This window comes from Alligator mississippiensis, chromosome 11 (assembly GCF_030867095.1).
Source record: "Alligator mississippiensis isolate rAllMis1 chromosome 11, rAllMis1, whole genome shotgun sequence".
Classification (NCBI taxonomy): domain Eukaryota; kingdom Metazoa; phylum Chordata; order Crocodylia; family Alligatoridae; genus Alligator; species Alligator mississippiensis.
Genome location: NC_081834.1, coordinates 11,570,798 through 11,598,327, shown reverse-complemented (window position 1 = coordinate 11,598,327; position 27,530 = coordinate 11,570,798). Strand labels below are relative to the sequence as shown.

At 43.3% G+C, this 27,530-nt stretch overlaps 1 protein-coding gene across 1 annotated transcript; it reads right to left on the bottom strand.

The window, feature by feature from the left end:
* Positions 1 to 8,574: 8,574 nt before the first annotated feature.
* On the bottom strand, positions 8,575 to 25,691 carry LOC132243976 (uncharacterized). The gene is made up of 2 exons (XM_059714582.1): positions 22,091 to 25,691; positions 8,575 to 19,552 (listed from the first exon to the last, which is right to left on the bottom strand). Exon 1 carries the CDS (start codon positions 25,589 to 25,591, stop codon positions 24,506 to 24,508), a length of 1,086 nt encoding a protein of 361 aa, XP_059570565.1. The 5' UTR covers positions 25,592 to 25,691; the 3' UTR covers positions 8,575 to 19,552; positions 22,091 to 24,505.
* Positions 25,692 to 27,530: the final 1,839 nt, after the last annotated feature.

Genomic DNA, 27,530 nt, shown 5'->3' with positions numbered 1-27,530 from the left:
TTGTATTCCAGTTGATGAGCAGCTGTTTTTCCTTGTTTCTTCCTAGGTGAGACTGGTTATAGAGACGCTTGTGTCAGACGTCGTGAGAGGTTGCTGCAGGTGGCACTAGCCCTATTGACCCAATTAAAATTCAATATTTTTTGTTAACAATGACCTGTGCCATGTCCATGGCAAGTCAGGTAATGCACAAATCAGTTTTTGAGCAGAAAGGTGGTTAGCCCTGTTAGTCTGAAGTCAGGCAGAAGGCATGTCAGGCTGACTAAGGCGCCACTCCCGCATGCCTTTCATGACTAGTAGTTGTACAGTATGTAAGGAAGCAGAGGCCAACCCTGGAAAAAAGATGATCAGTTGCCACTTCCAGAATGGTTTTAGTAGAAAATGTGGTGCATCTCCTTGGACCCACAAATACCAGCACTCTGTGGTATGCACCAGCTGACTTGGTTTCCAGGAGGAATTTAAAGTATTAATTTTGATCTAAAACGCCCACACAAATTGGTAACTGCTTCCAGTTAGAGATTATTCCCCTGCTCTATACCTGTGTATATTGAGGTCAAATAAAGGTGCTCAAGCTGGAAAAGTTTATGCATAAAAGTGTGAGAGCAAACAGCAAGACATTTTCCTTTAACGGTCCTCAGTCCTGGAGCTCGCTCTCCATACTCCATGGTCCAAAATAATAGATTTAATTGGTTTTCAGAGCACACTGCAAGATCCCCAATTTACCCCAGGCTTTGGGGTGAACGGAGTCTGGTTAATGTTATCATTTGGGGTGGAGGAAATATTTTTGTATTTGACTTTTGCTCAGTTATTTTCACATTTTGGAATGAGAGGAAGTTGCAGGTTTTATTTATTTTTTAATTATATTTTATGTAGGTCAATGATATTTTGAATCCAGAATTAAAAGACTTAAAAATGTCATGAATTATGAATAAAACATATGAGTAGATTGCATGCCTTCTTCCATTGCATGAAATTTCCAAGGTCATACTTTGTTCTACAGCTCCTTCAGCATCATCTGGCCCACAGGAATTATTGCAGCTTAATTTTTCAGTCTTTCAGGCACTTCTTCCATCTCTTTCTTTGACAGCTCTTGAGTTGACAGTTTTCTTTCTTTCACAACTACTCACCTGCTTTAGAGTAGACCAATGCAAATAAATGCATTTTCCTTATCTTCATGATTGACACTTTATACTCTGCAAATCTAATGGACCTTTAGATAAGCAGAAGCAGTTGTACTTGCTTTTTACTAGAACTACATTTGATGCTCAGGTGCTTCGATAATGCATCTTTCTCTGGTCTTGTAAAACAAATATTTTTGCAATAATATTTTAAAATTCTATTATATTTTGCATATTTAAAGCACCTTATCAATATTTACTAATGTGTTTTCTCCAAACTTTTGAATACCTTCTTACATATCCAACCTTATGCTCTCATTCTGTTAAGATCGCTTGAGTAGGCTTTCAGTATTTAAGTAATTCTTCTTCAGCCTCTCTTTTGGCTCTAATTTTCATTATGTTAAGTGACCTTTTTTGATCTCTTCAGCAGGGCTGGCCTTAGGGAAAAAGGCACCCTGGGCAAACTTGTACTTTGGCACCATTTCTTTGAGTTTAAGAATGTTGTAGTATTAGCAAAAGTTTCAAAAATAGAGCCCCAGAGGAAGCTGCTGGGCCGGATTGGGAGATTTGCTTCCCACCCTGGTGGTACCCAAGCAGGGCAAAGGGAAAAGGGGTGGAGGGAATAGGGGAAGGTTCATCTTTTATTAGCCCTGAAGTGAAGAAGGTGGTGAGCAGTGCCAGGTAGGTGCCCATGATGATGAGCAGCAGGAACATGAGGAGCAGGAGCTGCTGGCTCATGCAATAGTAGGACTTGCAGAGCCAGTCGTGGGCAGGGGGCAGCAGGCATTGCTCACAGCCTTCCTGCTTAACCCTGTCTCGCCTCCTCATCATTGCTGAGCCCTGCGGCCAGCCAACTTCTCCCACCACTCCCCAAGTCAGCAGCGCTGCTGCAGGAAAAGGCAGAGGCAGGGGCTCAGGGCACAGTCCAGCGGGGAGGCGGAGGTTTTGTGTGTGTATGTGTGTGCGTGGCACCCCCGTGACCACAGCATCCTGGACGGTTGCCCCCACATAAGTCCAGCCCTGCTCCTCAGTGCGGCGCTGTTCATTCATACTGGACAAGCCTTGTTCCTGACTACATGATATCAGAACCTGTTATGCCATCCGGCAATGTAATACGGTAGTTAATTTATGGGATTTAAGAAAATGAATCAGATTTGAAAGTCCCAAAGAGCAGTTTTGTTCATATTATCATTCCAGATCATTCAGACATTTGACCTTATATCCTACACAGGCAAACACATACTGTCAACTTGCATTTTTCAGGATGCTCCATCAATTTATTTACCTTGTGTTCTGGGTCAGAATACAAGGTTCAAATATAGGTCATAATACTGAGTCATTTTTTATTGCAAGAAAATTGCACATAGAGCAAAATAGAAAACCTCCATTCTGGAGCCTTCGCTGATACTTAAAGACATTTCCCTGTCTAACTTTCTCTTAGTAGCCAACATCCCACCTCCTCAGAAGGTTTTAATAACAAATATGAGGAAGATGAGAAGAAGAAAAAACACTGTTCTGCATAATCTAATTGAAGCACACACTGAAAAGCTTATACTGCTTATTAAAAAACTATGCAGGCAAAAATGAACTTTCAGGATCGTGCAAGAAATACTGATGCATACATTTCCTTGTTGCTTTGTCTTTTACATATCATCTAGCTTTTGTATTTTTCTCTCTAGTGAAAAGGGTATGTCCTGATAGCTATGCCATAGCATACTGAAATTTCTGTTGTACAAAATTCCTTCAAATTCTTAACACAACAGTCTGCTCTCAGTTATGCCAGTGGAAATCTGGACTGATTCCACTGACTTTAACAGAATTACTCAGAGCTGGATTAAATAGACATTTAAGTAGGGTCTGGGCTCCAAGATAAAGCAACCAAATAAAGTTTAGAGAGTAGTTTCCAGTTCTGGGGTTATGTCCTAGTATCCCCCAAACATTCCTGAAACAGGATTTTTGTCCTGAATTTGGAAAATTTGTCTCAGATTGGTCAACCCCTCCCTCCCCACAACTTCTGACAGTAGAAGGAAGTGTTCTGCTGCATCAGCAGACACAGTATGGTGCTGCCTGATGTCAAGGGAATATGACTATATAGCTCACAGCTTCTGGTTCAGGAGATAGCTGTCTCCTGAATTGTAAGCAGTTTAGCTGTGTGCATATGGTGCTGCCCTCATGCTAATTAGCCCTGTGCATGGGCGGATCTCGATTTTGGAAAGGGCGGTGGCACATCATCACGTATAACAGAACACGTATTTTCTCTACTTCAAGAGAACCTAGATGCTTTACTAATAATATGTTAGGGGGTTAGCACTATATCATTCAGTTTAATATTAAAGCAAAAACACATATAGCTATTGGAATGTGCATTCATTTGTTAGGCTATATATAAAATTTTAAAAAAGCACAACAAGCTAGGCAAAATAATCAAAAGGTATTGTTTCATTAGTTCTGTAGTCATTATAGTTAAATGTAAATCTCTTATTCAGATTCAAGGAAAAAAATCTAGCCTTCTTGAGCATTTTGACAGCCCCTTCAGTACTTCACTGTCAGTCATTTCTACATGTGAGTTAATATTACCACACCTGAGTTAAGGTTTTTAGCTAGTTCTAAAGAGAATCGGCAGGGCTATGAAATAGAAGAGACATTACTAGGACTAGCTAACAGATAACAAAATTGCAGAAGAAAGACTAGTTTGAATAGTGGAACATCATTAAAACGGATAGAGGGCCACTAACACCTGTGGAGTAGAGAGTGATTAGCAGGAATCAGGTAGATGACAGTGACCCATGAAGTCAGTTAACTCTCTCATTACTGCCTGAATAAAAATGCCACTGCCCCTCCTAGACCGTTAGTTTTGAACTTTGGGTGGAGTAGGAATCAGAAGGAGGTGCAGCTGTACCACTACACCCCCCACACCCCAGATCTGCCTCTGGTCCCTCGTAGCACTGAACTAATGGGCATCTATACATGTGCTCCAGGATGGAGGGGGGGCACTTTAATTAAAGTAGCTCTCAGAGCCATTCAACGAGCTTTAGTTAAAGCGCTCCTGCTGTCATTTTGAAATGCAGGGATGCTGAATACACATGACGCGGAGGCTGCTGGAGCATGCTAATTAGCACGCTCCATTAGACTCGCAACAGACTCAATTAATTGAGTCTGCTCCAATGTATGCTAATTAGCACATATTAGAGTAAAGGTCTATCTTATGTTTAAGTGCCCAATGTGTCTATACTAAACAGGAGTGGGAATTCTGTAGACTACTTCCAATTCTGGAGGTCTGTAAAGTGTCTAAGACTGCTTCCCAGATTTTGCTCCTCAAAGTTGATCACTTCACTCCAGGAGCCATGAGCTGACACCAGAATCACAGCTTTTATTTTTTAAATAATTATGTTTGTAGCCCTAAGGCTTCCAAAGAAACCCTTGGATCATATTTTCAAGGTTAATAATGCATGCTATGGCGTTTACCTAGTCTGAATAGCAGGTAGATGCTGGCTGACTAACATTGTTTCTTTTCTAAGACCAGGTCAAAAAATGTTTAGATGCAGGACTCGAGGTTGATGTAATTTACTTGGATTTTAAAAAGGCCTTTGACACCATGTCTCACCTCATTCTCATAAATAAACTAAGCAGCTGTGATGTAGATGATTACACGGTCAGGTGGGTGGTGAATTGGCATAAGGAACGCGCCCAGAGAGTGGTGGTGGATGGGTCAGTATTGACCTGGAAAGGTGTGGGCAGTGGGGTCCCGCAGGGTTCAGTCTTCAGACCAGTGCTGTTCAATGCCTTCCTTCATCAGTGACCTGGATGAGGGCGTGGAGAGCACTCTGTCCAAATTCACGGATGACACCAAATAATGGGGCAAAGTAAACACACTAGTGGGCAGGGAACAGATTCAAGCGGATTTGGACAGGTTGGAAAAGTGGGCAGAGCAGAATAGGATGCAGTTTAACAAAGATAAGTGCAAGGTATTGCACCTTGGAAGAAGGAATCTCCAATACACTTACAGACTGGGAGATGACTTCCTAAGCAGCCCAGCAGTGGAAAGAGATCTCAGAGTCATAGTTGACTCCAAGATGAATATGAGTCATCAATGTGATGAGGTGATCAGTAAAGCTAACCACACTCTATCATTCATTAGCAGGTGCATCACGAACAGGTCTAGGGAGGTCATACTTCCCCTCTACGTGGCATTGGTAAGGCCACAGCTGAAGGACTGCGTCCAGTTTTGGGTGCCGCACTTCCAGAGGGATATAGATAACCTTGTCCAGAGGAGGGCTACTCAGGTGGTTAGGGGCCTGCAGGTAAGGTGTTACGGGGAGAGATTGAGGGACCTGGATCTCTTCAGCCTCCACAAGTGAAGGCTGAGAGGGGATCTTGTGGCCATCTACAAATTCATTGGGAGGGTGGGGCAGCAAGGAATAGGAGATGCTCCGTTTACGAGGGCACCCCTTGGGGTTACTAGAAACAACAGCCACAAACTGACAGAGAGCAGATTTAGATTAGACATCAGGAAGAACTTCTTTACAGTTAGGGCTGCCAGGATCTGGAATGGGCTTCCAAGGGAGGTGGTGCTCTCCCCTACTTTGGAGGTCTTTAAGAGGAGACTGGACATGCACCTGGCTGGGGTCATCTGACCCCAGCGCTCTTTCTTGCCCAGAGCAGGGGGTCGGATTTGATGATCTACTAAGGTCCCTTCCGACCCTAAATATCTATGAAATTTATGAATGTGCTTTACAGCTTAAAACAATAGTTGTGAAAGGTGGGTCTGCCCCATTAATCGTCATATGTTAACTCTGAAACTGCTAGTTTAGGGGGCTTTTCCCAACACAACCCCAGCAAAAGTTTCTCTGCATAAATGATGTACTCTGCTATAGGAATTGACAATAAGTTCATAGGATGTTGTATTTGAAATGTTCCTTTTGTACTGAATATGCAGTATTAGCTGCCTTGACATAGGGTCCATTTCTGCTCCTACTTGAAGTCAGTGACCAAGGTCTATCAACCTCATCTGGCAAACAGGATGGTACCAATAGTCTTTCCACATGTATTTCTTGAAGAAGTCATCTTCTGATCAGGTTTGACTATCCTGTAAAATATGTCCATAATTACTTCAAGGTGAACCACACTTAACAGTGTGTTGGTCAGGTGAGAGAGGAATACTATATTTCACCTTGTAGAGTTGCTGCCTGCAATGCAGAAGGATCCTAATTCCAGTCTTGGCTGTGGTAAAGTCTAGGAAATGCATAAAGTTTCTCTAGTCTTCAGCCTGGTGAATTATGCTAACTGAACAAGGCTCTTTCTAGCAGTGTAGAACCTGTTAGAATATATGTAAACCAGACTGAAAAGATTTTACTATTCAGATGAGGTTACAGAACCAATTAGCTGGAAATTCTGGGCTAAATCTATCCCTGCTCTAAGCTCGTTTGATCAAGGATAGATTTAGCTCTGTATCTTTTACTGATCTACTGCTACGCAGAAATGAACAAATCCTCAGAATGACGTCTTTTTTGGGACAATTACTTAATAGGGTTTTCTCTTCTACACTGTATTACAGTAGTGTAATTTACCACATAAAAATATGCATGCATATGCAGTAAATATATATATATATATCTGAGTGTTTCTTTTAAGGTTACATACAAAGATAAAGTTCTGTATCATTGTAAGTGGCAATTTGCTGAACAGTATATTGCTTTGTCTACAATAATAGAAGAAAATAGCCTACAATACTCTTTATACAATGGGAGCAAGAAGATGTTTGTTATAGAACCAAAACATGACTGTATTTTCTGACACAGAAGATAAAAATGTCAATTTTATATTTGCATTATTATAGAATTTGTAGGTCTTTCCTGCATCTGTGAGCAGCTACACCCCATTTAATTCAATCTGAGTGAAATTCATTACTCGTTAATAAGATTTAAGATAAACTCTACCTATTTTGGATATCCCTATCACTGTAACTTATGAAAGAAGTGTTCCTCAACAAGAATCAGGCATGACATTTATTGGAAAGTAAAATTATAGTTGAAGTTGGCATTTCTGAGACCTATAATATTCAAAATAATTTCCTCCAATATGTGAAAATATCTTTTAAAAAGATTTTGTTTTATCTTTTCTGGTCATTCTCTGAGAATATTTAAACAATCATTCAAAGCTTCATAGGTTAGTATTTGTATAAACTGAGCTTTAATTTTGCATATGTAGTAATCTTGCTGGAAATCCTTGCGTACTTATCCAATTAAGGAACAGAAAAAATGTTGTATTTTTACTGCTCATATTACACTAATGCCTGGACCACAACATAAAGGTAATTAGTTTCAAAATACTCTCACAACCTGAACTTTTTCCAGATTTCTCTGAGGAATAAAATATGTTATCTTCTTTCCAACCCTCCACCTCTCAACAGAGTGGTATCTTGGCAGACAAAGAAACCAGTATTTTATGTTGAAATTTTACGTTGGCACAGCAATCTTATCCTTGCCAAGTGCATTTTGGACTCTTGATAAAATGATGAACTTCTTAAGCATAACAAAACATCCCTGTCACTGGCCAGATTGTATTTACAGATACAAAGCATTGGTGAAAAGATTCAGTTTGAAACTACTTCCTTTTTTATCATGTTTAAAACTTAAGCAGTGCGCCCAGTCTTCTCATATTTGCAATCAGGCAAGTTCCTTAAAACAATATTAATTCACATTTTCCATGTTGAAGCTCAGAAATACTAAGTCAGTTTCTGGGAAATGAAACTCCTCAACTTATTATACATACTGTACTTCCTAAACTGAACTCAGCAGCATCTCAAACTTGCACCAATTATTTCACATGTAAACAGGCACGCATACCTAGATATCATTTCACTGACTTATCATGGTCAAGAATGGTAAATCAAAACTTGTCTGAGCATTCTTCTACGTTCTTATATCTGTTTTCCCACATTATATAAAGTACCCGTACCTCCACTTTCATACCCTCATACGTAAAAACTGATAACGACTATATGTGTGTAACAGAAGCAAAAGCTGTTTGGGTGGTGAAGCAGATTTGCTGTTCAGAGCTCTTATCACCTATTATAACAGGTAATTTCAGCATCCTATATAATAAAATTCAGTGTCTTAATTTTGAGTTAAAAATTGCCTCATAAGACCTACTCAGACTGGAGCTAGGTTGTCTGTTTTTGCTTCCTCAAACTCTCACTGAGTTAAAGTTAAGAGCCGCTTTTAGGTGTTGATGAAATACAGGATGTGAACTTAGAATCACATAATTATTATTTCTTTTAGTTAGGAAGGCAAAGAAAGCTATAATAAGTGGATGTTAATCTTGAACATCAACACAGAACTTTTTACCTTTTTATCACTCTTTAAAAGTAGTGGACCTGATTGCAGGAGAAAAGTACACATATAAGCCCTAAGACTTCCCTATAAGATCAATCCCATAATTAATTCTCAACACACCAATGTGAAATACAGCAAGTAAGTATTATTAGCCTATTTTTACAGATGTAAAACTGAAGCAGAGATATGGGTATGCCAGAGTTACAAAGTCCTGGACATGGTTCTCAGACGTGACCTCTGTAAACTAGTATTGGCAAAGTAGTACCGGCCTTTAACACTGAATAGCCGTAACTTTTTAAGAACTTGAATTCTTGAACAGGAAAACAAAAGCAACAAAATATATTGTCCCCTCTTATTTTTACTTATGCCTCATTACCTTTATTTTCTAACTTTCTTTCCCTAGTAAAATAGGAATATGAAAAGTCATAGCTGCATTTATAGGCTAAAATAGTTTCATTTTGAGTAAAAAGAAAAAGCATTGAAGTTTGGTTTAGCAGATTTTTTTTTTCTCACCATATGTTCATCAACACTGATGAGCATTTTTTTCTAATTATTCTTGGTAAGCAGTCTTTTGCTGTTGTTTTGAAGACTTCTAATTCCAAATCTAAATATAATAAAAATATTAGCAAAGCCATCATACCGGCTTGATCTTGGTTTCCACTGTTAAACCACAAAAATAAAAAGGGAACTGTTAAACCACAAAAATAAAATGGTGTGTGTGCATGTATGTGATATGTGTGTTTGAATGTGTTTGTAGTTATGAGATGTTGGCTAAAACCAAAGCCTGAATCTGAAACCTAGATCCAGAATTGAATTTTATAGCTTGAAATATAGTGTTACTTTTCATTTGAATTGTGGTAATGCCCAAAGGCCTTAGAGTCAGAACAGTATTTTACTAAATTCTGTCAAATGAAGAGGAAGGCAAAGTCCATGTCTAGGAAATGTGAGTTATGAAAAAAAAGTTGGAAGAATTGGGACTATCTGGTCTGAAGAAGAGAAGATTTGTGGAAGGGAGGGTTTGATAACAGCTTTTAAGCACCTGAAGGATGGTTATAAAAGAGGATGATGATAGATTATTTTCTGTGGCTGCAGGGGACAGTATGGGTCTTAAATTGCAACATGGGAAATGTAGGTGCTATATTAGGAAGAACTTTCTCATGATGAGTGCGGTTGAGCATTGGAAAGGATTACCTAAAGAGGCTGTGGAATCTCCATCCTTGGAAGCTTTTAAGAGCAGGTTGGACAGACACTGGCTTGGAATAGCTTAGATGGGATGTCTGTCTTCAGCGGGGGCTTGGATTAGACCTCCTGAGGTCCCTCCAGCCCCACTTGTATATGATTCTGTGATTCCAAGGCTTCAAGCAGATTTCACCTCTGTACAGCCATAAACGTTTTTATGGTGTCACAAAGCAAAAGCAAACAGACATCCATGCCCTTTGTCATGTCAGAAATGCCCAAATTTATGGCCGTGACAAAAGGTAGTATTAATTTGTGCTGGTATTTTGTGGCAGATGTCTTTGTTTTAAGGTGGGAGAATGTGGGTAATCTGGAGCTGCCCATGCTCTCCAGCTACCCCAGACTGGTTTTCCTGGGACCTCAGGGGGTCTGATCCTGCATGCCTTGGAGATTGCCCTGGATTCCCCAGCACACCTCTGCAAGCAGGGAAACCCAGTGTTCCCCCCTTCGCAGCAGTACGTCCTGAGTCTTGTTCCAGAGGAGCCCAACCCCGTGGGACCACAGACAACCTCCATTTACACAAAGAAGTGAATCCCAGCACAGCTGATCTGCTTCATTTGGCAGTGCCTGTTTATAGCCTTAACTAGAGCTTACAACTAAAACGGTGGCTAAAAGCAGACCCATTTCCTGTTTCCTGCATTCTGGAAAAGTTTAGGACAGATGTAAACTTTAAAATCTTAACTTCTACCGCGGGTGTACTGTAAGTCTCTCTGAATCTTTTAGAATCGCTCTGTTGATATCTTCGGAAGACATCTCAACAATTTTAGTTACCGCACTCAAGGAGTGGTTTTTACCTCAAGTACCTGAGGAAAATGCGCAAGGTCTTGTTTTTTATTCTTCCTACCTCTAAAAATTACATGTAATATAACAGAAAATAGAGCTTATGATTATTTCCCAGGGAACAAACTATTCATGTGAGTTCAGTGAGCAACATTGGGCCCACAAATTGTGCAGTATTATTTTATCTTATAGAAGTATCCAAATGCATGGATAACTGACTTCTTGGCCTGATTTGTCTCACATTTACAGTGCTACATGTTGGAGGAAATTCATTTAAGTCAACAGAATAACATTAGCTTAGGAAGTGGTAAATAAGGCTTACATTTTGGGAGTATTTGGCTAAGTTTCATCATGTTAATTTGCTTATAGAGTAGTGCACTAATACCTGACATGAAAGAAAAAAAAACCAGACACAGTAACATGAAATAAATATACATACACATTGGGTGCATCTACATGTGCATTAAGGCACTTTTTTTAATTCACATTAAATTTAGTACCTCCAATGTTGGGGTGCCTGTATACAAGTGTTGTGGTTGCTCTCATGCGCTGTAATTACTTGTGATTAATTAATCAAATCTGCTGGAGCTGTGATTAGTCAAGTCTGCTTGAGAGTGGTAATTACTGTGTTCCAGCCAGCCTCCTATGTCTCATGTATCAGTGTCTCTGCACTTCAAAATAGTGTCAGGGCACTTGAACTAAAGCTTGTTGAACAAGCTGTAGTTGAAGTGCCCCCCACCGCCATTTTGAAATGCGAGGACACTGATACATGAGACACTGCAGTGCTTTAATTAGAGCAGCTCTTGAAGTGGCTCTAATTAAAGTGACACCCTCTCCCACCACCAGAGCATGTGTAAAAGTGCCCTATGGTACTAAAGAAATGCACGTTAGGCTGCCTTAATGTGCAGTAATGAATGTGCATGGTTTTTAAGTGCTGTTTAATGCATAGTAGCCTATTTTATTGCACACTAGCCTAATCATGTGTTTTTGTATGTAACACTTTAATGCACAGTAAAATAGGCTACTGCACATTAAAGCACATGTGTAGATACACCCAGTATGTATTGTATTATTCATCTTGCTAAGAACTAATTTGGCTTATATTTTCTGCATACTACACAAGGGCCCAATCTGCACACAGAAGTTACTCTGATTTTTTTTTTTAATTGTTTGTAAAACAATTTAGTTAAATCAATCAATGCTTCCCAGCCAAATAATATTAAATCAATAGTCAGTTTTTCATTTGATTTAGTTAAGACAATGCCTGAATCCTAGATTTTTCAGAACTGAGATTGTGGGCAGAAATTGTGCATCTAATATCAGATGTTTGAAAGATCTAGATGCATCAGCTATTATTGTGATTTAAATTATGAATTATAGATGGGAAAAAGGTAGAAAGACACAGAGTTTAAATATAAAAAAAAATATAATAACAATATAATTTGAAAGAAACATTTCCTTTATCACTTTCCCTAGCGTCTTGGCAATAAGAATGTAGGATGGGGCAAGAAGGGAACACAATCAAAATATAATATGCTCTGTTTACTCTTATGGGATGGGTAGTGGCCTTGGAGGAAGAAGCAAAGGTAGCAGAAGGAAAGAATTTGGACAGCATAAAGGGAGGAGATAAAGTAGCTGAGAGGTTAAGATATTCTGCACTGGGTGCAGGGGGTCTGAGTTGGATTCATGCCAAAAGCTGTCTTCCATCAACTCAGTTGTAAATAGGTATCTGATCATTTGAGCTGTGGAGTCAAAGGTGGCTGGATGTGCACTAGTTACTTCATTCTCTTGTGTGCCGTCATCTATATAAACCAATATGTCTTAACCACATCAGCATGATAAGCAACAAGGCTCAAGTAGACTTTTGATTAGGAAGCTAGTTCATTTTCATGTAAACAGAATGCTAGCTGCAGTTGGAGTGTCTCCTTAAATAGTTCTGTTTATTATTAGAAACATTAAGTCGTCTTATGTTACTATCCAGGGCAGGGTACATGAAACAGGGTGGCAGCAATTTATGTACAGACACCCACACCAAGGAAGGGAAACAAAACCAGCACCTAGAAAAAGAACAAACAGGCAGCATGAAGGGACTCAGACCAGCAGAAATCCTGGATTTATAGACGGTAAACTTGCACAAGCGTAGTAGCAGTGGAAGCAAGGACGGTGTGTACACAGAAGTGACTTTGGGGGATAATGATAAAAAAATGAAGATAAAATGTTATTACTACCTCATCAGGGAATAAAGATGAGAAGAGAGTAAGACTTTTTTTTTTCCTGGAATAATGCCTGAAGTAGTAGAACAACAGATAAAGGTGTTGGATGAGTACTGTGACCCCAGGCAGAATGAGCCTGTTGAGAGATACTTATGCTTTCTGCCCAAAACCAGAAAAAAGAGGGAATGGATGTTCACGTTACAGAGCTGAGAACTGCAGCACCCACATATAACCTTGCAGACATTAAAAGTTACATAATTAAAAAAAAGAATTATATATGGGAGACAGTTTCGCTTTATGGGCAGTTGATTGAGACAAAACTCTTGAAAAATGCATCCAAATAGCAAGGATAGTGAACTGTCCATGGAACAAATCAAAACAGTGACAGTCAATGATACAGAATAAAACCAGAGGCTTAAACCAAAAGAAGCCAGGAAACGCTACAGAGAATACGACTACCAGAGGGTGCGATGGATCCTGTATCTCTTTCTGAAAGCTGCTGCCTGCTTCCTTATACACTCCTGCCATGCCTTGATGGAAACAAATGAAGGGAAGCTGAATCATGAAACAAAAAGGGAAACAGCATTCACTCGACAGGGGATATGTCCTCTTCACAGGGCTCCACCTCCCTTACACCCTGCTCTTACCACACCTGCCAGGTTGGACCTATGACCTTCTGAGTGTGGACAGTGTTTGCTCAGTCACTGAATGCTTGTTTAGACCTTTCCATGTCACAAGTTCCCCAGGGCTCAATTACTCTGAGTTTATGCCCCTTTAATTTCTAAGCATGCCCTTGATCAAAACAAAAAGGGGTCCGCGTTTCTGGCTGCACATTACAAGAGTCCAGAATCAGTCACTTGGTCCCTGGGAGACCTCGAGTGAGGGATTTTTTAATCAATCAACTCAATCCCTTTTTACAGCCTTATCAATTTCTTCTCAACCGTCCTCAGCCATATCAAATCTGCACCTTCCCTGGCAATATCCTTTTAGCTGGCACCACCATCACCTGCCCATCAGCTCAGTAGTCAGGTTCCCAGAGAGGCCTCGCAGTCACTCCCTGCATAAAGATGCTTACCCCTGTGTCTCAAGCCTGACACTAAAGGGGTGTGTGGTTGGCTCTTCTTCATTGCTTACTCTTTACTCTTTATGCGTTCCAATCATCTGAGGCTTGCCCTAGGCTGGGACCCAGGTTCATAGCATGCCTGGTCTTCTGGGCCTCTGCACAGAGATGCTATGCTCTCCTCCAGGAGACCGTGCACTCCCCTCTCCAGGGGTTTATGCATCTCAGCCTTCTTACTTTTAAATCCACTGGGTTTCTCATGGTCCAATCATCTCTTGCTCCATAGTCACGTGGTTGCCAGCAGCTGGGGATTGCCAGAAGTTGGGGTTTGTCGGCACTTCTGGGTTGTCTCCCAGATGAGCTGGCTGGTGGTGGTGGTAGGATCCCGGTGCGGCTCCTGGCTAGGTCAGGCAGGGACATTGGGGTCCCCTTTGTCTCTGGTGTCATGGTCAGCTCCCAGCCATACCCAGATGAGACTGCCAGCAACTGCAGAAGCCCGGTGTGGCTCCTGGGTGAGTAAAGCAGAGACCCCAGTTGTAGACGGGGTCCTGCTTGTAATGGGCTGGGAAGTGGCTCCCTGTTACAACAACCAAGGATGCCGGCATCCTTGTACAGTGTATATACTGTGAAAAAACATATAAAAGGAGAAGCAAAAAATGTTTTATCTCTGGACAGTGGTTCAAGGGGTGTTGGAAACCAAACCACTTTATGCCTGAATACAAGGGCCTTTAGGAAAAAAACCCTACTTGAGTGCAGTAACTGAAGTTGTCAAGATGTCTGCTGAAGTTGTCTGCAGAGTCATTCTAGGAGAGTCACAGAGACTCAATGTACACCCATTGCAGAATTATATTACCAGTAATTCAGCTAACTTATTTGTAACTACGTTATTGGATCAAAGCCATCTTCAATGGAATCCCAGCAACATTGATAAGCAGCAATATTAGAGTGAAGAAACGTGACCCAGTGCTAATGATGTACAATAAAACCATTTTGAGGCTAGTGGACAAATGCAGGTTGTTGGTAACAAATCTATAAAACAAGAAACTTCGTTACCTGGAATATATAATAGGTGCACAGGAATACCGCCAGCTGCCAGGCAGTAGAACAGAGCCATGGGTTTGATCGCAGAACAGCATCAGAATATTTTTAATGCAGCAGGGATGGGGAAGAAAAGTTACTGTGGTCTCTAACTAGCAGTATAGCAAAATGAAGTGCATTTTTTTAAGGAGATGAACACCTACAGGCCACAATAGGAATATGCTCTGGCATATTGAACTAGATGAGCTATTCTGTCACCCAAAAAACCTTTGCCACACTTTGGCAGGTACCATTGGGTGGGAATGGCTATGGGCATCAGCCTTATCCTGAAGGTGTTCCAGTATAAACCAAACTAGACAGTAGGAAGACTCTCAGGCATCAAGATAGTAACTGATGATGTTCTGGTAGGAGAAAGGGATGTCAAGGCACAGGCAATTCAGGACCATGATACTAACTTGTGACAATTCCTTAGCCGGTGGAGGAAATAAAATATTTAGCTGAATGCATATAACTGAAGAGAAACTGAAGATAACTGAACTCCCTTACAACTGGGAATCCATTAATTGCTGAGGGGCTGCGGCTAGATTGAAAAACTGAGAGCTATTAAATGTCCAGACTAAAGGTTGTGAAGGAAGTTCAGCAGTGTATCTTTCTAGATCTTGTGAGAGATTTGTCAATGATGCAGCTGGGAATGTTCAGAGAATCAAGAACAAGTATTTGAAAGAGTAAAGAAAATCAGAACACTAGTCTTGAAGCACTACCACATATTGTTGGTAAGTGAACCAAACTACCACATGTTATTGAGATTCCAGCACTATGATAGGAGGACATATTGCCCAGGAAAATCACTGTTGGTGGCAGCTATGCTGAATGGGGCATACCTTCCAATATAAAACAAAGGATTCTGTGGAACAGGAGATAAAGTTTGTTAACATGCTCTAAAACCTTTCTATCTCTCATTGCAGTAGAACAAAGGATAATGGGGTGAGCAGGATGGGTTGTTACAGGAGTCAAACAATTCATCCTCCAAACAGGAAGGACCACAGAAAACCCTCCCCCCTGCGCCCTGCTACCAGGTGAGGAATGAGCCATGTGTACAAGGCAGAATATTCTTTTAAAATACCAAGTGGTAATCTCGCAAGATTTACAGGCTGATGGTCTGGAATAAATGCATCTTTCATGCCTGGGTCTAGAGAGGGAAGACTGATATGAGGACGATGGATATACTGACCAGGTGAGAACTGAGAGTGTACATAGAACAGTGCAGAATGTATACAGTCCGGTGACTGGCAACAGAAGAAGACTCTACAGCCTTATTAATTCTCAGTACAACCCTGAGAAAAGGTTGAAAGGAACCTATTCACTTGAAATGACAAGTACAATGGTTACTGTAGATGAATATTCCAATTTCTGGAATGGGGGCTATTTTGAAGACATTCTGGGTGTGATCTGGAAGCTGAAGATACATTTTACAACTTACGCCATAGCTGACACAATATGATCAGACAATGAGAAACGGTACACTGCATCAGAATTCAAAAGATTCAGTGCCAAATGGGAATTTGAGCTGAGACATCTTTCCTTGGGAAGCTACAGAGAAACATCAGTAAAAGGTGGATAACAGATTAAGAAAAAAAGCAAAACTGATAGGGAGGGATCCCTGCCAGGCAACACTGGACCACATCAAAGAACCCTTCCAGGTATTAGATACAGACAGCAACCTGCAAAGTGGACCAGTAGACTGGTGATCCACAATTATTTCCTATGAGAAGGAAATGAATTTAGGACTTGAGATCTCCATGAACAGCTAAGAAGGTCTGGGTTCAAACATCAAATAGTCACACACAGTAACAGCAAAAGGCAATAGCTCATGCTATAGTGGTACATAGGTCATCTGAGATAGTTCTAGACATAATTCCAGATTAAGAGGCCGCGTCTAACATGAGATGCTGCTGCGCAGTAGTTACTGTACATTTATTTAGAACTTGTATAGACAAGTAATAAATGTGCAGTAATCTGAGTTACTGTGCAGTAGTGCCAGCAAACACCTTTTTAGTGATGCTACTGTGCAGTAGCCTAATACTACTGCACAGTAGCATCGCATCCCAGTTTTTGCCATGTGATGCTATTACTCAGTAGTATCAGGCTGTTGTGCAGTCAGCATCTTGTGTGGATAAGCCCAGACAGTAGCAACTCTGATAGATGAGCAGGAACTGCAGGAGGGAAGTATTTGAAGACAGCAACAGAATGCTAGTCTGTGTAAATATGGCTTGACTGGTAACTGTAGTTGCTGCCTCTTTGTAAATATATCACTTAAAAAAGAAAGTATTAAATTAGTTTCCTTTCATATTATTACCCAACACTCAGTATATGAAATAGGGGTCATATGCATTATGAGTACCCCCAGGATGCTACCGCTTCTGCCAGGATCATGGCAGAGAATCAGGGAATCTTGGGCATTTATACACGTGCTCTGGGAGTGGGGGGAAGGCACTTTAATTAGAGAGGCTCCAAGAGCCACTCTAATTAAAGTGCCCAGAGTCTTTCATGTATCAGCGTCCCTGCGCTTCAAAATGGTGGAAGGGGTACTTTATCTAAAGTTTGTCAAATTGACTTTAGATAAAGTGCCTCCACCTCCATTTTGAAGTGTGAGGGCGCTATATATGAGATATAGAAGGCTGCTGTAGCACAGTAATTGCCATGCTCCAGTGCATCAGAGAAGCCTCACTGCTTGTGTATAGGCACCCCACATGTTTTAATGATAATCTGTTATAAATGCAGTATTCTTTCCCATCTAAATGTTATGGTTACTAGTTTTTAGTTTAAACCTAAAGCAACATACAAAATAACATCAAATACCATTTTTCAAGAATTGGTTATAAAGATTAACTCTGAAAAAAGTGTCATGTCCTTTAAAGGACTTTTAGTGGATTTCACCATTTTCATCATCTACTGTAAGTTACAGCCCATATTATTTCCTGTTCATACTCTCCGCAGTTTCTTTTTTGGTCACATGTAGAAGCAATGCAGTAATTGACTTTTTGTATGTTTATGAACAGTGTGCAAGCTTCTGTGACTATTTTTAAATGTTTGATTTCACTTAGTTTGCTTATGTTTACTGTAAACCATCACAGTTTGAAGGACCGTATATATAATAAGCAATTTTCTAGGCAGTTACAAAGCACCTATGCACCCTAAAAATAAACTATGAAAATGAGAAAGACTGGAATCCCTGTTCTTAGTCTTGCTATGAAGTTGAATCCCTCAAAATCTGCTATAATATGTATATACAAATAATTTCTGTGTCCTACTTGTGTATTAGTGTTGTCCTGGCTTGATAGTATTTAGTTAGGTTGGTGTTTTTTTTATCTTCTACCACAGGGATTCTTCCAAGGAGCAAAACCTCTGGGTTCCAATCCTGCAAACACTTTCATATATGAATAACTACATACACATACACAGTTTCACTGAATCAGAAGGGAATAGTGTTTTCAACGATTTGGACACTGGTTTGCAAAATTACAAAGCAACTTTTCTGCCATCTGCGTTCACTTTTACAAGAGTGTATGTCTTCAACTTTTCTGTATGTACAAAACAGTCTTTCTGCATTTTCTTCCACTAAGAAGCAGTAAATGGTGTGCATCATTTATCTGCAAACCAGCTGAGTACATAAATTGTTTAACTGTAGAACAAAATGTCTGTCCCAACTTCTTCCTTGTTGCACATACTATTAAAAAAACACTGGCTTTCTCCATATTGGTTAAGTACATAAACTATTTAAATGCATAACATCTGTCAAGCCCCTGATGGCTACTTTCTGACTCACTTGTACTCCAGTAAACTAACTGCTAACTGTAACCGGGACTGTGCACTTTATAAATAATTGTATTCTATTTGACTGTGTCAGAAACAGTAAAGGGGAAGCAGTGGTCAAAGGACTGGTACTAGAAGCCTTGAAAAAATTATAGGAACTACTCAGTATCATAGCTGCCATCCACCCACATTTTCAAGGCTTCTAATAGCAGCTCTGATGCTAACAAGCTCCCTTTTTTTCCAAGGCTTCTTATAGTCAGTTTTGTGCTGCTGTTAGAAACTTTGAGAATAAATGGAGCTAGTCAGTCTCATGCCTGTTAATACCAAAGAACTGAAAGCTGCATAAGCAATGTTCAGTAACCAGTGTTGTCTGCACTAGGCATGTCTACACATGCATTTATGCCAGCTTAAATTTACTGTGCAGTAAGCAGGAATAGGCCAGTGTCTACATGTACAGGCATTAAAGCACATTAATGCTGTGTGTGGACTGACTTGGGACTAACTTTATTCCCAAGTCAGTCCACACTCACAGTGTTACTGCACAGTAAATAAACAGTGTTACTGCACAGTAAGTCATCTATATGTGCATTACTGTGAAGTAACTAATTGGGTGTAAATTTGATACCTGCATCATGTAGGTATCAAATTTATGCTCAAGTCAGTGTAGGTCACCATATTTATTGTGTAGACATGCACCTGTACTGCGCAGTAATTCCAGTTACTGCACAGTAAATGCACACATGTAGATGTGCCCACTGTGTACTTAATGAGCTTTGCTTACACTAAGTTTGGAAATGTGCAAACTTTGGGCAAATGTATAGCTCGAGGTTATACCCTTAAATAGAGTATGTTGTATCTATTTTTCACCATGGAGGGCATTCACGTTCCCTTTCCTCTTCCTCTTCCTGGGAAATTCCATCTGCTTCCATCTGAAATTGCAAAATCTGGGATTGTCCACGAACGCTGCAAAATCAATAACAACAAAACTTAATAAAATGCTTGCTTCTTAATGGGATCCATTAAGAAGCTGCCATGGAGGGGATCACAACAGCTGGCAGGGTGGCATGAAGGGCAGCAGACAAGCTGGCAATTGCCCCCACGTCCCTTCTCCTCACTCCCCTCCCCGATGGGGCCTCTCTGCCAATCAGCGCTGAGGGGCGGGATGGCACAAAGGGCAGCCAGCAATGAAGATGGCACCCGTCATTGCTCCTTTGCCCTAGTCTTCTCTACCAATCAGCCCCAAGGGGTGGGGATGCTGCGAAAAGCCCATTAAATTTGCTTTGCACATTGTGAGCTGGCACCAAAAAACCCTGTGTCTTGCCACAATTTATGTAGGTCCCTTGATATATGTGAGAGGGAGACAGGAGAGCAGTGTTAGTGGAAAGTCAGAACTGAGGCTTCCATTGTTAGAAAAAAAAGCCCAGCTCGGGTAAGTACCCACCTAATGACATTTCACCAACAAATGCATACAAACTGCAGGTTTGGTTTTTAGTGGTTACGACCTTGCTACCTCTCATCTTTTTATTGTTATTTTTATAACAAGGCTTTTCCTAAAACAGCAGCTCCCAGAATTATGTACATATCTGAAAATCTGTTTTCGTTCAAAAAAATAAGTCTCTAGCTCTTATAGAAGCTTGAATATGTGACTTGAGTGTACACCAACTGCTCAAAGAAGAAGGCAAATATAAAATGCCTGGGGTTTTTTCTTTTTTATTTCATTATTTTTAAACTAATACTATGATATTAAGGGACTCGACTCCCGATTTTTATATACTTGGGATGCTCCATACTGTCCTTAGATCAAAGACATGGCAACAATTTGCATTAAGGAAGAAATAAATTAATATAGACATCTTTTACGAGAATAGCAAAGAACTTGCTTTTATTCTTTTAAATCCATTATACAATTTCTTTTACTTGTAAAGAATTTCAAGGTTTTTGTAAGAATAAATAACTAAAAGTTAAGTTCATAGTACAGAAGACAAGCCAATGCTAGAAAAAGTGTGCCGCATATTTAAAACAGCTAAAATATCAGTGGGTCATAGTCTGGATGTCTAAGTAGGTCTAAGTAAGGCTGAAATGTAAAATTGCTTTTGCGGCACTGGCCAGACTAGGTAGTGATGCAAAGGCCAAGCTGGGAAATCAGATGGTGTCTGTAGTACTGTCCAAAACAGGGATGGTATCCTGGTTAGGCTGGCATGTGAAGTAGGTTCTGAAATATTGGCTTGCTTATGTGGCAGTGGCTGAAATACAGGCTGTTGCCCTGGACAATGCAGGGCATGTGGGGTAATTTCTGTAGCCCCAGCCAGGAGGCAGATGCCACAGTTAGTCTCTGGAAGTGTCTCTGTAGCACTGGTTGGACTTGTTTACGCTCATGCCAGGCTGGTGTGCAGGATGGTTTCTGTGGCATGGCTAGGTAGGGAGCAATGTTCAGACTAGGTTGATGTGTGAAGTGGTTTCTGTGGTGCCAGTTGAGGTTGGCGTTGAAGCTCAGGCCAAACATGGCATGTAAAGTGGTATCTATGATACTGGCTAAGGTAGAGGTATATGAGCAGATTAGGCTGGTATGTGTGGTGGTTTCTGTGGGACTATCTTGGCCTGGGGGGTGCTAAGGGGGTCCGACTGTTTGTAGGACTAAGATATGGAGTGATGTTCAGGTCAGCCGAGTGTGTACTTCTTCTTGTGGCACTGGCTGGTATAGCAGTGAATGCTTCAGGCATATGAGGTGTTTTCTGAGATGTTAGCTCAAGTAGGGTTGAAGCCCAGGTCGCTCTGATATGTGGGGTGGTTTCTGAAGCTTTTATAGAACACCACGTGTACACCAAGTGCTCAAAAGCTTCAGAAAGCACCTCACATATCAGAATGATAGTATAAAAGGTCATGTCATGCTCAGGTTGGCGTGTAAGGTGGCTTTTGTGGCACTGGTTGGGGTAATAGTGGATGCCCAGGCCAGGATCGCATGTGAGAGTTTCTGATGCATTGCTTGAAGTAGGCAAAAGTGCTTTACTCAGATTGGCATGAGATGCCTATGGTATTGGCTCTGGTGAGGGTCAGTAGGAAGTGTGTGATACGGTTTCTGTGGAAATTAATAGGGCAGTGAGTGATGACCATATAAGACTGGCAGGTGAGGGAGCTTGTATGGCATTGGTGTTGCCCTGGCTAGGCTGACACAAAAGCTAGTATAGTGGGGAAGGGAGTTTTTCTGAAGCTGGCCAGCAAAGAAGGATGGCTAGTCAGGCTCTTGTGTGAGTTGCTATTGTGCGGGCTGGGCCCCGATCCCGCCCTTGTCGCCATGTGTGGCGGTGATTCCGATCCCATTCTGGCCGCCATGGGCAAGCCGGGGGTGAACCAGGGTCGTACCGGACCCATCTCTGGTGCACGCGGGCTGTGGCCGGCAGCCCGGACACGCGGGGTGGGAAAGAACCGCGAAGCGGCTTTGCGCACGCGAGTTAGAATTAGTTACGGAGGCGTAATGGTTGATTGAGAAGATTGTTTACTTACACCCAAAGATGGTATTGGTGTAGGCTGGACAAGTTTCCAGGCACAGCTCCCGCTTGGACCCTCATTGGAGGACTCTGACAAATCGATTACTCCCACGGAGTTTGCTAGGCTCCGCAGGTCCGGTTAAGTTGTATTCGAAAAGTTTCCCTGGAGTTATTCAGGCTCCGCGGGTCCGATAAGTTTTCCCCGGAGTTTGCTAGGCTCCACAGGGTCCGAAGTTACAGGAAAGGGATACGTCTAGGATTGTGCTCGGCGATGGGGAGAGGCGAGAAGCGAAAGCTCTTGCCTGCTTAGGGGAGGCGCGCCGGGTCTGCGAGGGTCCACAGCGCTTGGAGATCTTCACACAGAATCTCTCTCTCTTCCTCCCTCCTCCGGCTTGGGCGGAAACTACTCAAGCCTTTTGTACGGCTAGCAAGCCAATCGCTAGCCGCCACGTGTGCCTAAATTAGGAATCGGCCAATAACATGGGGCGGATCCTAATACAAATGGCGGGAACTTCTTTGCAACGTGTATCACTACGGTGCAAGAAAGAGATGCACCCTGCAAAGAAGCTGCAATTCGGCGGGAAATCCCCCGTTGCGCCAGAGTTCTCTAGCAGCAGAGAGCTCTACCGTGCAAAGAAAGCGACAAAAATGGCGGGAAATAATTTAGCAGTGCCGAAGCGCACACACACAAACAAAAAATCACAACTTTGGGTTGTGACAGCTATCTGTAAGGAAAGGCCAATAAGGCTGATGCCCAGATCAGACAGACATGTGAAGTGCTTTCGTTATCATTATCCAAAGTAGGGAATGATGCCCAGGTCTTGCTGGTGTATGAAGTGGTTTGTATGGCACAGTTGGGCGATGCCGAGGTCAGACTGAGGTAAAGGTCATAGATTCACAGAAGTTTAGGGCTAGAAGGGACCTCGTGAGATCATTGGGTCCAGCCTCCTTGCTCTGGGCAGGAAAGACTGCTGGGATCCGATAACCCCAGCCATGAACGATGCATGCCACAAAGTCTGGGGGGGCACGGTGACTGCCCACAAGCGGTGGTGTCGGCAGCAGGGACGTGCCAGCGGCAAGCAGAGAGCTCCCACAGGTAGCCACAATGCTGTCCATGGCAGGGGCAGGCAGAGCGGAGAGCTCCTGCAAGCAGCCATAGTGGCGTTAGCAGCGGCAAGCACCGACCAGCAGTTGGTGACCACCTGCAAACGCCGCTGGTGGTGTTGGCAGGGAGGGAGGGGGTGGCGAGCAGAGACTGCCTGCAGGTGCCATCAGCAGCGCTTTTTGTAGGGGGTACACTGCCAATCACAGGGGGTGCACGAGCACCTGCATGCACCCCCATGTGTCACCCATGACCCCAGCAAGGTGGGCTTCCAGTCTCCTTTTGAACATCTCCGTGGTAGGTGCTTGCACCACTCCCGCTGGGAGTCTGCTCACACAAACTGTGAAGTTTTTCCTTCTATTCAGCCTGAAACTTTGTTCTAGAAAGGTATGACTGTTGCTCCCGGTTTTCCCCTGGGGGGTATTGGTGAGCAGTTGTTTGCCTTGCCCCTGATGCTCTCCCCTGATATATATATTTATAAGCTGCAGGAAGTTACAGGCAGTCCTTGACTTACTACATTTTGAGTTACAACATTTCACACTTACAACATTTATAAATTGACTCCTTGTTTCAACTTTACATTGCCAGTTTCGACTTAAAATGTTTGATCCAATGCGACGCCACGCCAGCGAGCAAGTTGCTGTGTCACTCGTCTCCCTGGAGAACATCTGTCCAAACTTCCTTGGACACTTTCTTTAGGAAAGCAGACAGGACGCCAGAAAAACCTGCAGCCAGGACTCCTGAGAAGACTCCAGCCAAGAGCCCTTCAAAAAGTCTAACCAAGAGCCCTTCAAAAAGTCCAGCAAAGTCACCTGAAGAAAGTCCTTCCAAATCAATGATTGCTATTTACAATATAAATATATTAATGTAGCTATATTACTCATCTATAATTGATCCAGTACAAAATTCTGGGGTATTTCTGGTGAAAACAGGGTATCGGGCCTTGGTTCAGGAACCAATCCCCCATTTATAACATTGTCTTATGAGAAAATTGGTTCCGAGTTACAATGTTTCGACTTAAGACGTGGTTTTCAGGAACCGATTGTGTCGTAAGTTCGAGGACGGCCTGTATTCTCCCGCTCTACCTGGCATCGGCGAGGCCGCCACCGGAGTACGGCATCCAGTTGTGGACGTCGCACTTCAAGAAGGACGTGGAGAGCCTCCAGAGAGTCCGGAGAAGAGCCACTCGTACGACCAGAGCCCTGAAGAGCAAGCCAGATGAAGAAAGGCCGACAGATACGGGACCACCTGGCCTAGAAAAGAGAAGACTTCGGGCATTTTCCAAAATAAGAGGTCCGCTTGGTTCCTATGTAGAGGGCCAAGCCTGGCTCAGATGGTGTTTTCCGTGCCGGAGGTTTGAATTACGGGGGTGAAGCTGGCGGTGGCTGAGCAGGCGTGAGGTGATTCTTGCGGCAAGTCGAGCAGGCGCGTGAGGGCGTTTCTGTGATGGCGGAGGTGACATGAGGCGCACCGCGGTGTCGCGGGGCATTGGCAAGGCCCCGGGGGGCTTTCTCTCGCGTTAAGGTGAGGCACTGAGAAGAGTCTAGGCCCAGGGGGTTTCTGTGATGGCGGAGGTGGCGCTGACGGGAGCCCAGGCCAGGGGGCTACATGAGGCAGAGGTGACATGAGGTGCACCACAGTGCCAGGGGGCGGTGGCGAGGCCCAGGGAGCGCTGAGGGGAGCCCAGCCCCCGGGGCTCCTGTGGTGCTGAGGTGGCCTCAAGGCAGGGAAGCGCGGGGGGAGGGGCCGCGAGCGGGGAGCGCACCCAATCAGAAGCGCCGGGTTGAGCTCGCCGCGCGGCGACCGTTGAAGCCGAGGGGAGGGGGCGGGGGAGGAGTGCGGCCAATAGGAAGCCGCCGCTGGCTCGAAGGAGGGAGCCGCGCGGGCCAATGGCGGCGCGGCGCGCTGCGGCCCCGTAGGGGAGGGAGCCGCGCGGCCAATGGGGAGCAGCCGCGGACGCATGCGCAGAAGGGGAGTGGGTGGGTAGGACGGGAGGGGGGGAGGTGACGGTTGGGGGCCCCGCCGCAGTGAGGAGCGAGCGGGCCGCCATGTTGCGCGGGGGGGAGGGGGAAGGGAGGGGAGGAAAGAGTCGAGAAGAGACGGGCGAGAGTCTCCCTCACACACGGCGCAAGATGGCCGGGGAGGCAGCTGCAGCTCGGCTCGCGGGCGCGGCCCCGGTGTCTCCCCCTCGCACCCGGCGGGGAGGCGCGGGGCGGCGGAGGGCGATGGCGCCGTGCCCTCGGGCTCGCCGGGCGGGGAGCCGGGTAAGTGGCTCAGACGCTTCGTCCCTTTGTCCCCAAAATGTCCTTGAAAGCGAGGGGGGGCTGCGGCTACAGGGACCCCCCCAATGCCGCACTGCTGCGGGCAACTCACCCCGGGGGGGGGCAGCCTTGTCCTCTCCCCCCCCACAGGCATGGCGGGGTCCGCAGGGCAGCCCCTGAACTCCGCTGCAGCACGAATGGGGGAGGGGACGGGGGGGGGGCTTGACTCCACTCCATCCCTGCTTAAATGTCCCCGTCCCCCCCTGCAAACCCTCACAGGGCTGTTTGAACAGGCGGTGGTTTGGGAGAACAAAGACGCCACGTCTGCTTCTCTTAAAACGTAAAACAATTTTTTTCCCCGATTTTTTTTTTTTTCGGGGGGTGGGGGGGTGGGGTGTTGGCTTTTAACTCTTCCTGAGCCGGGCGCGGAAAGCAGGCGGCGGAGGAGGAGACCTCTCCGGCTTCATTCGCGAGCGGCTCGCCCGACGAGAAGGACGGGGCGGGCGGGCAGTGGGGGGAGGCAGAAGTTGAACCTGAAGTCGGAGATGGATTTAAATGGCGTTGCCTCCACTCGGGCAGCTTTTTTCCAAATGGCCTTGGCGGTGCCAAGCCTGCAGCGGAAAGTTGGGGGGTGGAGGGGGGCGGAAACGCCGGCGTTTGGATACGAGCTAGGGAAACGGGGTGACAGCGCTGCCGTTTCGGGGGAAGCAGGGTGACCGGAGAGGACGCGTCGAGCGGACGGATAGATTTGTACGCTGTGCAGTGAGTAGCTTTAAAACAAACCAGAAAGAAGTATTGAGGGGTTTTTTTTGTCTTGTAGGTTTTTACGCGTGTCGCAGGTAGCCAGGTTGCAGCCCTCTGTATTAGCGTGTTTTTGGTGCCGTTTAAAAAGGACTTGTTTAATAATTCAGCCTCCGTGTAACGATAACTGTGCAACTTTTAAAAAGAAAAGTTTTAAACGGAGCATTTAATGTTTGCTTGACGTTGGCTCGAGTCCAGTGACGATTCCCCAGGTTTTGGAAAACGTTCACATTCCTGGTTTGTAAAAGTTGCTGTAAGATATGGGAAGGTAAATGTTCAGCAGCTGTACTCTTACATTAAATGGAGATGATGTGTAGCCATGTTGGTTGCATTTTTATTTGGTGTTGAGTCATACGGGATTATTAAAATCTTTATATTCTTTTCGACTGCGATTGAAAGGTAAATCTAAGGTTTCATGACAGCTTTTATAAATATTAATTGGGGCATTAAGACGAAAATAGGCTTTTAATTTTAAAAAGAAATTTGATGGATCGTGATAATTGTTATTCTTCCACGGAAAGTGTTTGTGTCTTTATTTTAGATTTGGATTATGATGATTTTATGATTACAGAAACACTCCTGCAGTGTTGGGCAGGCTGTGACATGCATAGTTTGGTGAAAGAAAGTTCTAGCTTTAGGTGGGTGTCTGCTATTTTTTAGTATGTTAATATAAACATATACATAAATAAATTGTGGTTTTCTTCAACTGTTGTTTCAGCTTCAGTAGTTAATTTGGTTTGGAAAACAAACAAGTTGATCTCATTTCTTAACGGGTTTTTCTTTTCTTTTTTTAATTGGTTAAAAGATCCTTCCTTTGTACTTTAAGAGATACGAGGAATTGAATTTACATATAGGTGTTTTTAGTTGTTGATGTTGCAAATGAGTTTAAAATAATATTTTTGTAGAATGATCTTTCAAACTTTTTCTAGGTATGGAGCACTAGGGATGGATGTAACTGCTGCAGCGTTATGTTAAGGCTTTTGACAAAAGATGACAAAAGTTGGCTAGAGCTAATGCAGATGGGCTTTTAGTGTGAAAGAGCGTAGTCTGGGCGCTGATTAAAGGTCAAAGATGCTGCAAGTTTTAAAACTGTACTCTAAAGGGCAAAGCTGATATCTTACTTGGTGAGATCAAGTAACTTGTGGCTTAAAATTCACAGAAGCCGATGACAGAAGCCATTTTAACAACACTGGTTGCTGTTAGTGGGGGTGGGTTTATTTTAATTTTGCATTGCTTGCTTTTAAGGGCTTTGTTGGAGGGAAGGATTTGAGGGACGTTCTGGGTTAAATTGG

What these genes read in the sequence shown, in the direction of transcription:
- LOC132243976 (XM_059714582.1), bottom strand. Translation starts at nt 25,591, where the DNA reads ATGCCTGTGGGGGGGGAGAGGACAAGGCTGCCCCCCCCCGGGGTGAGT.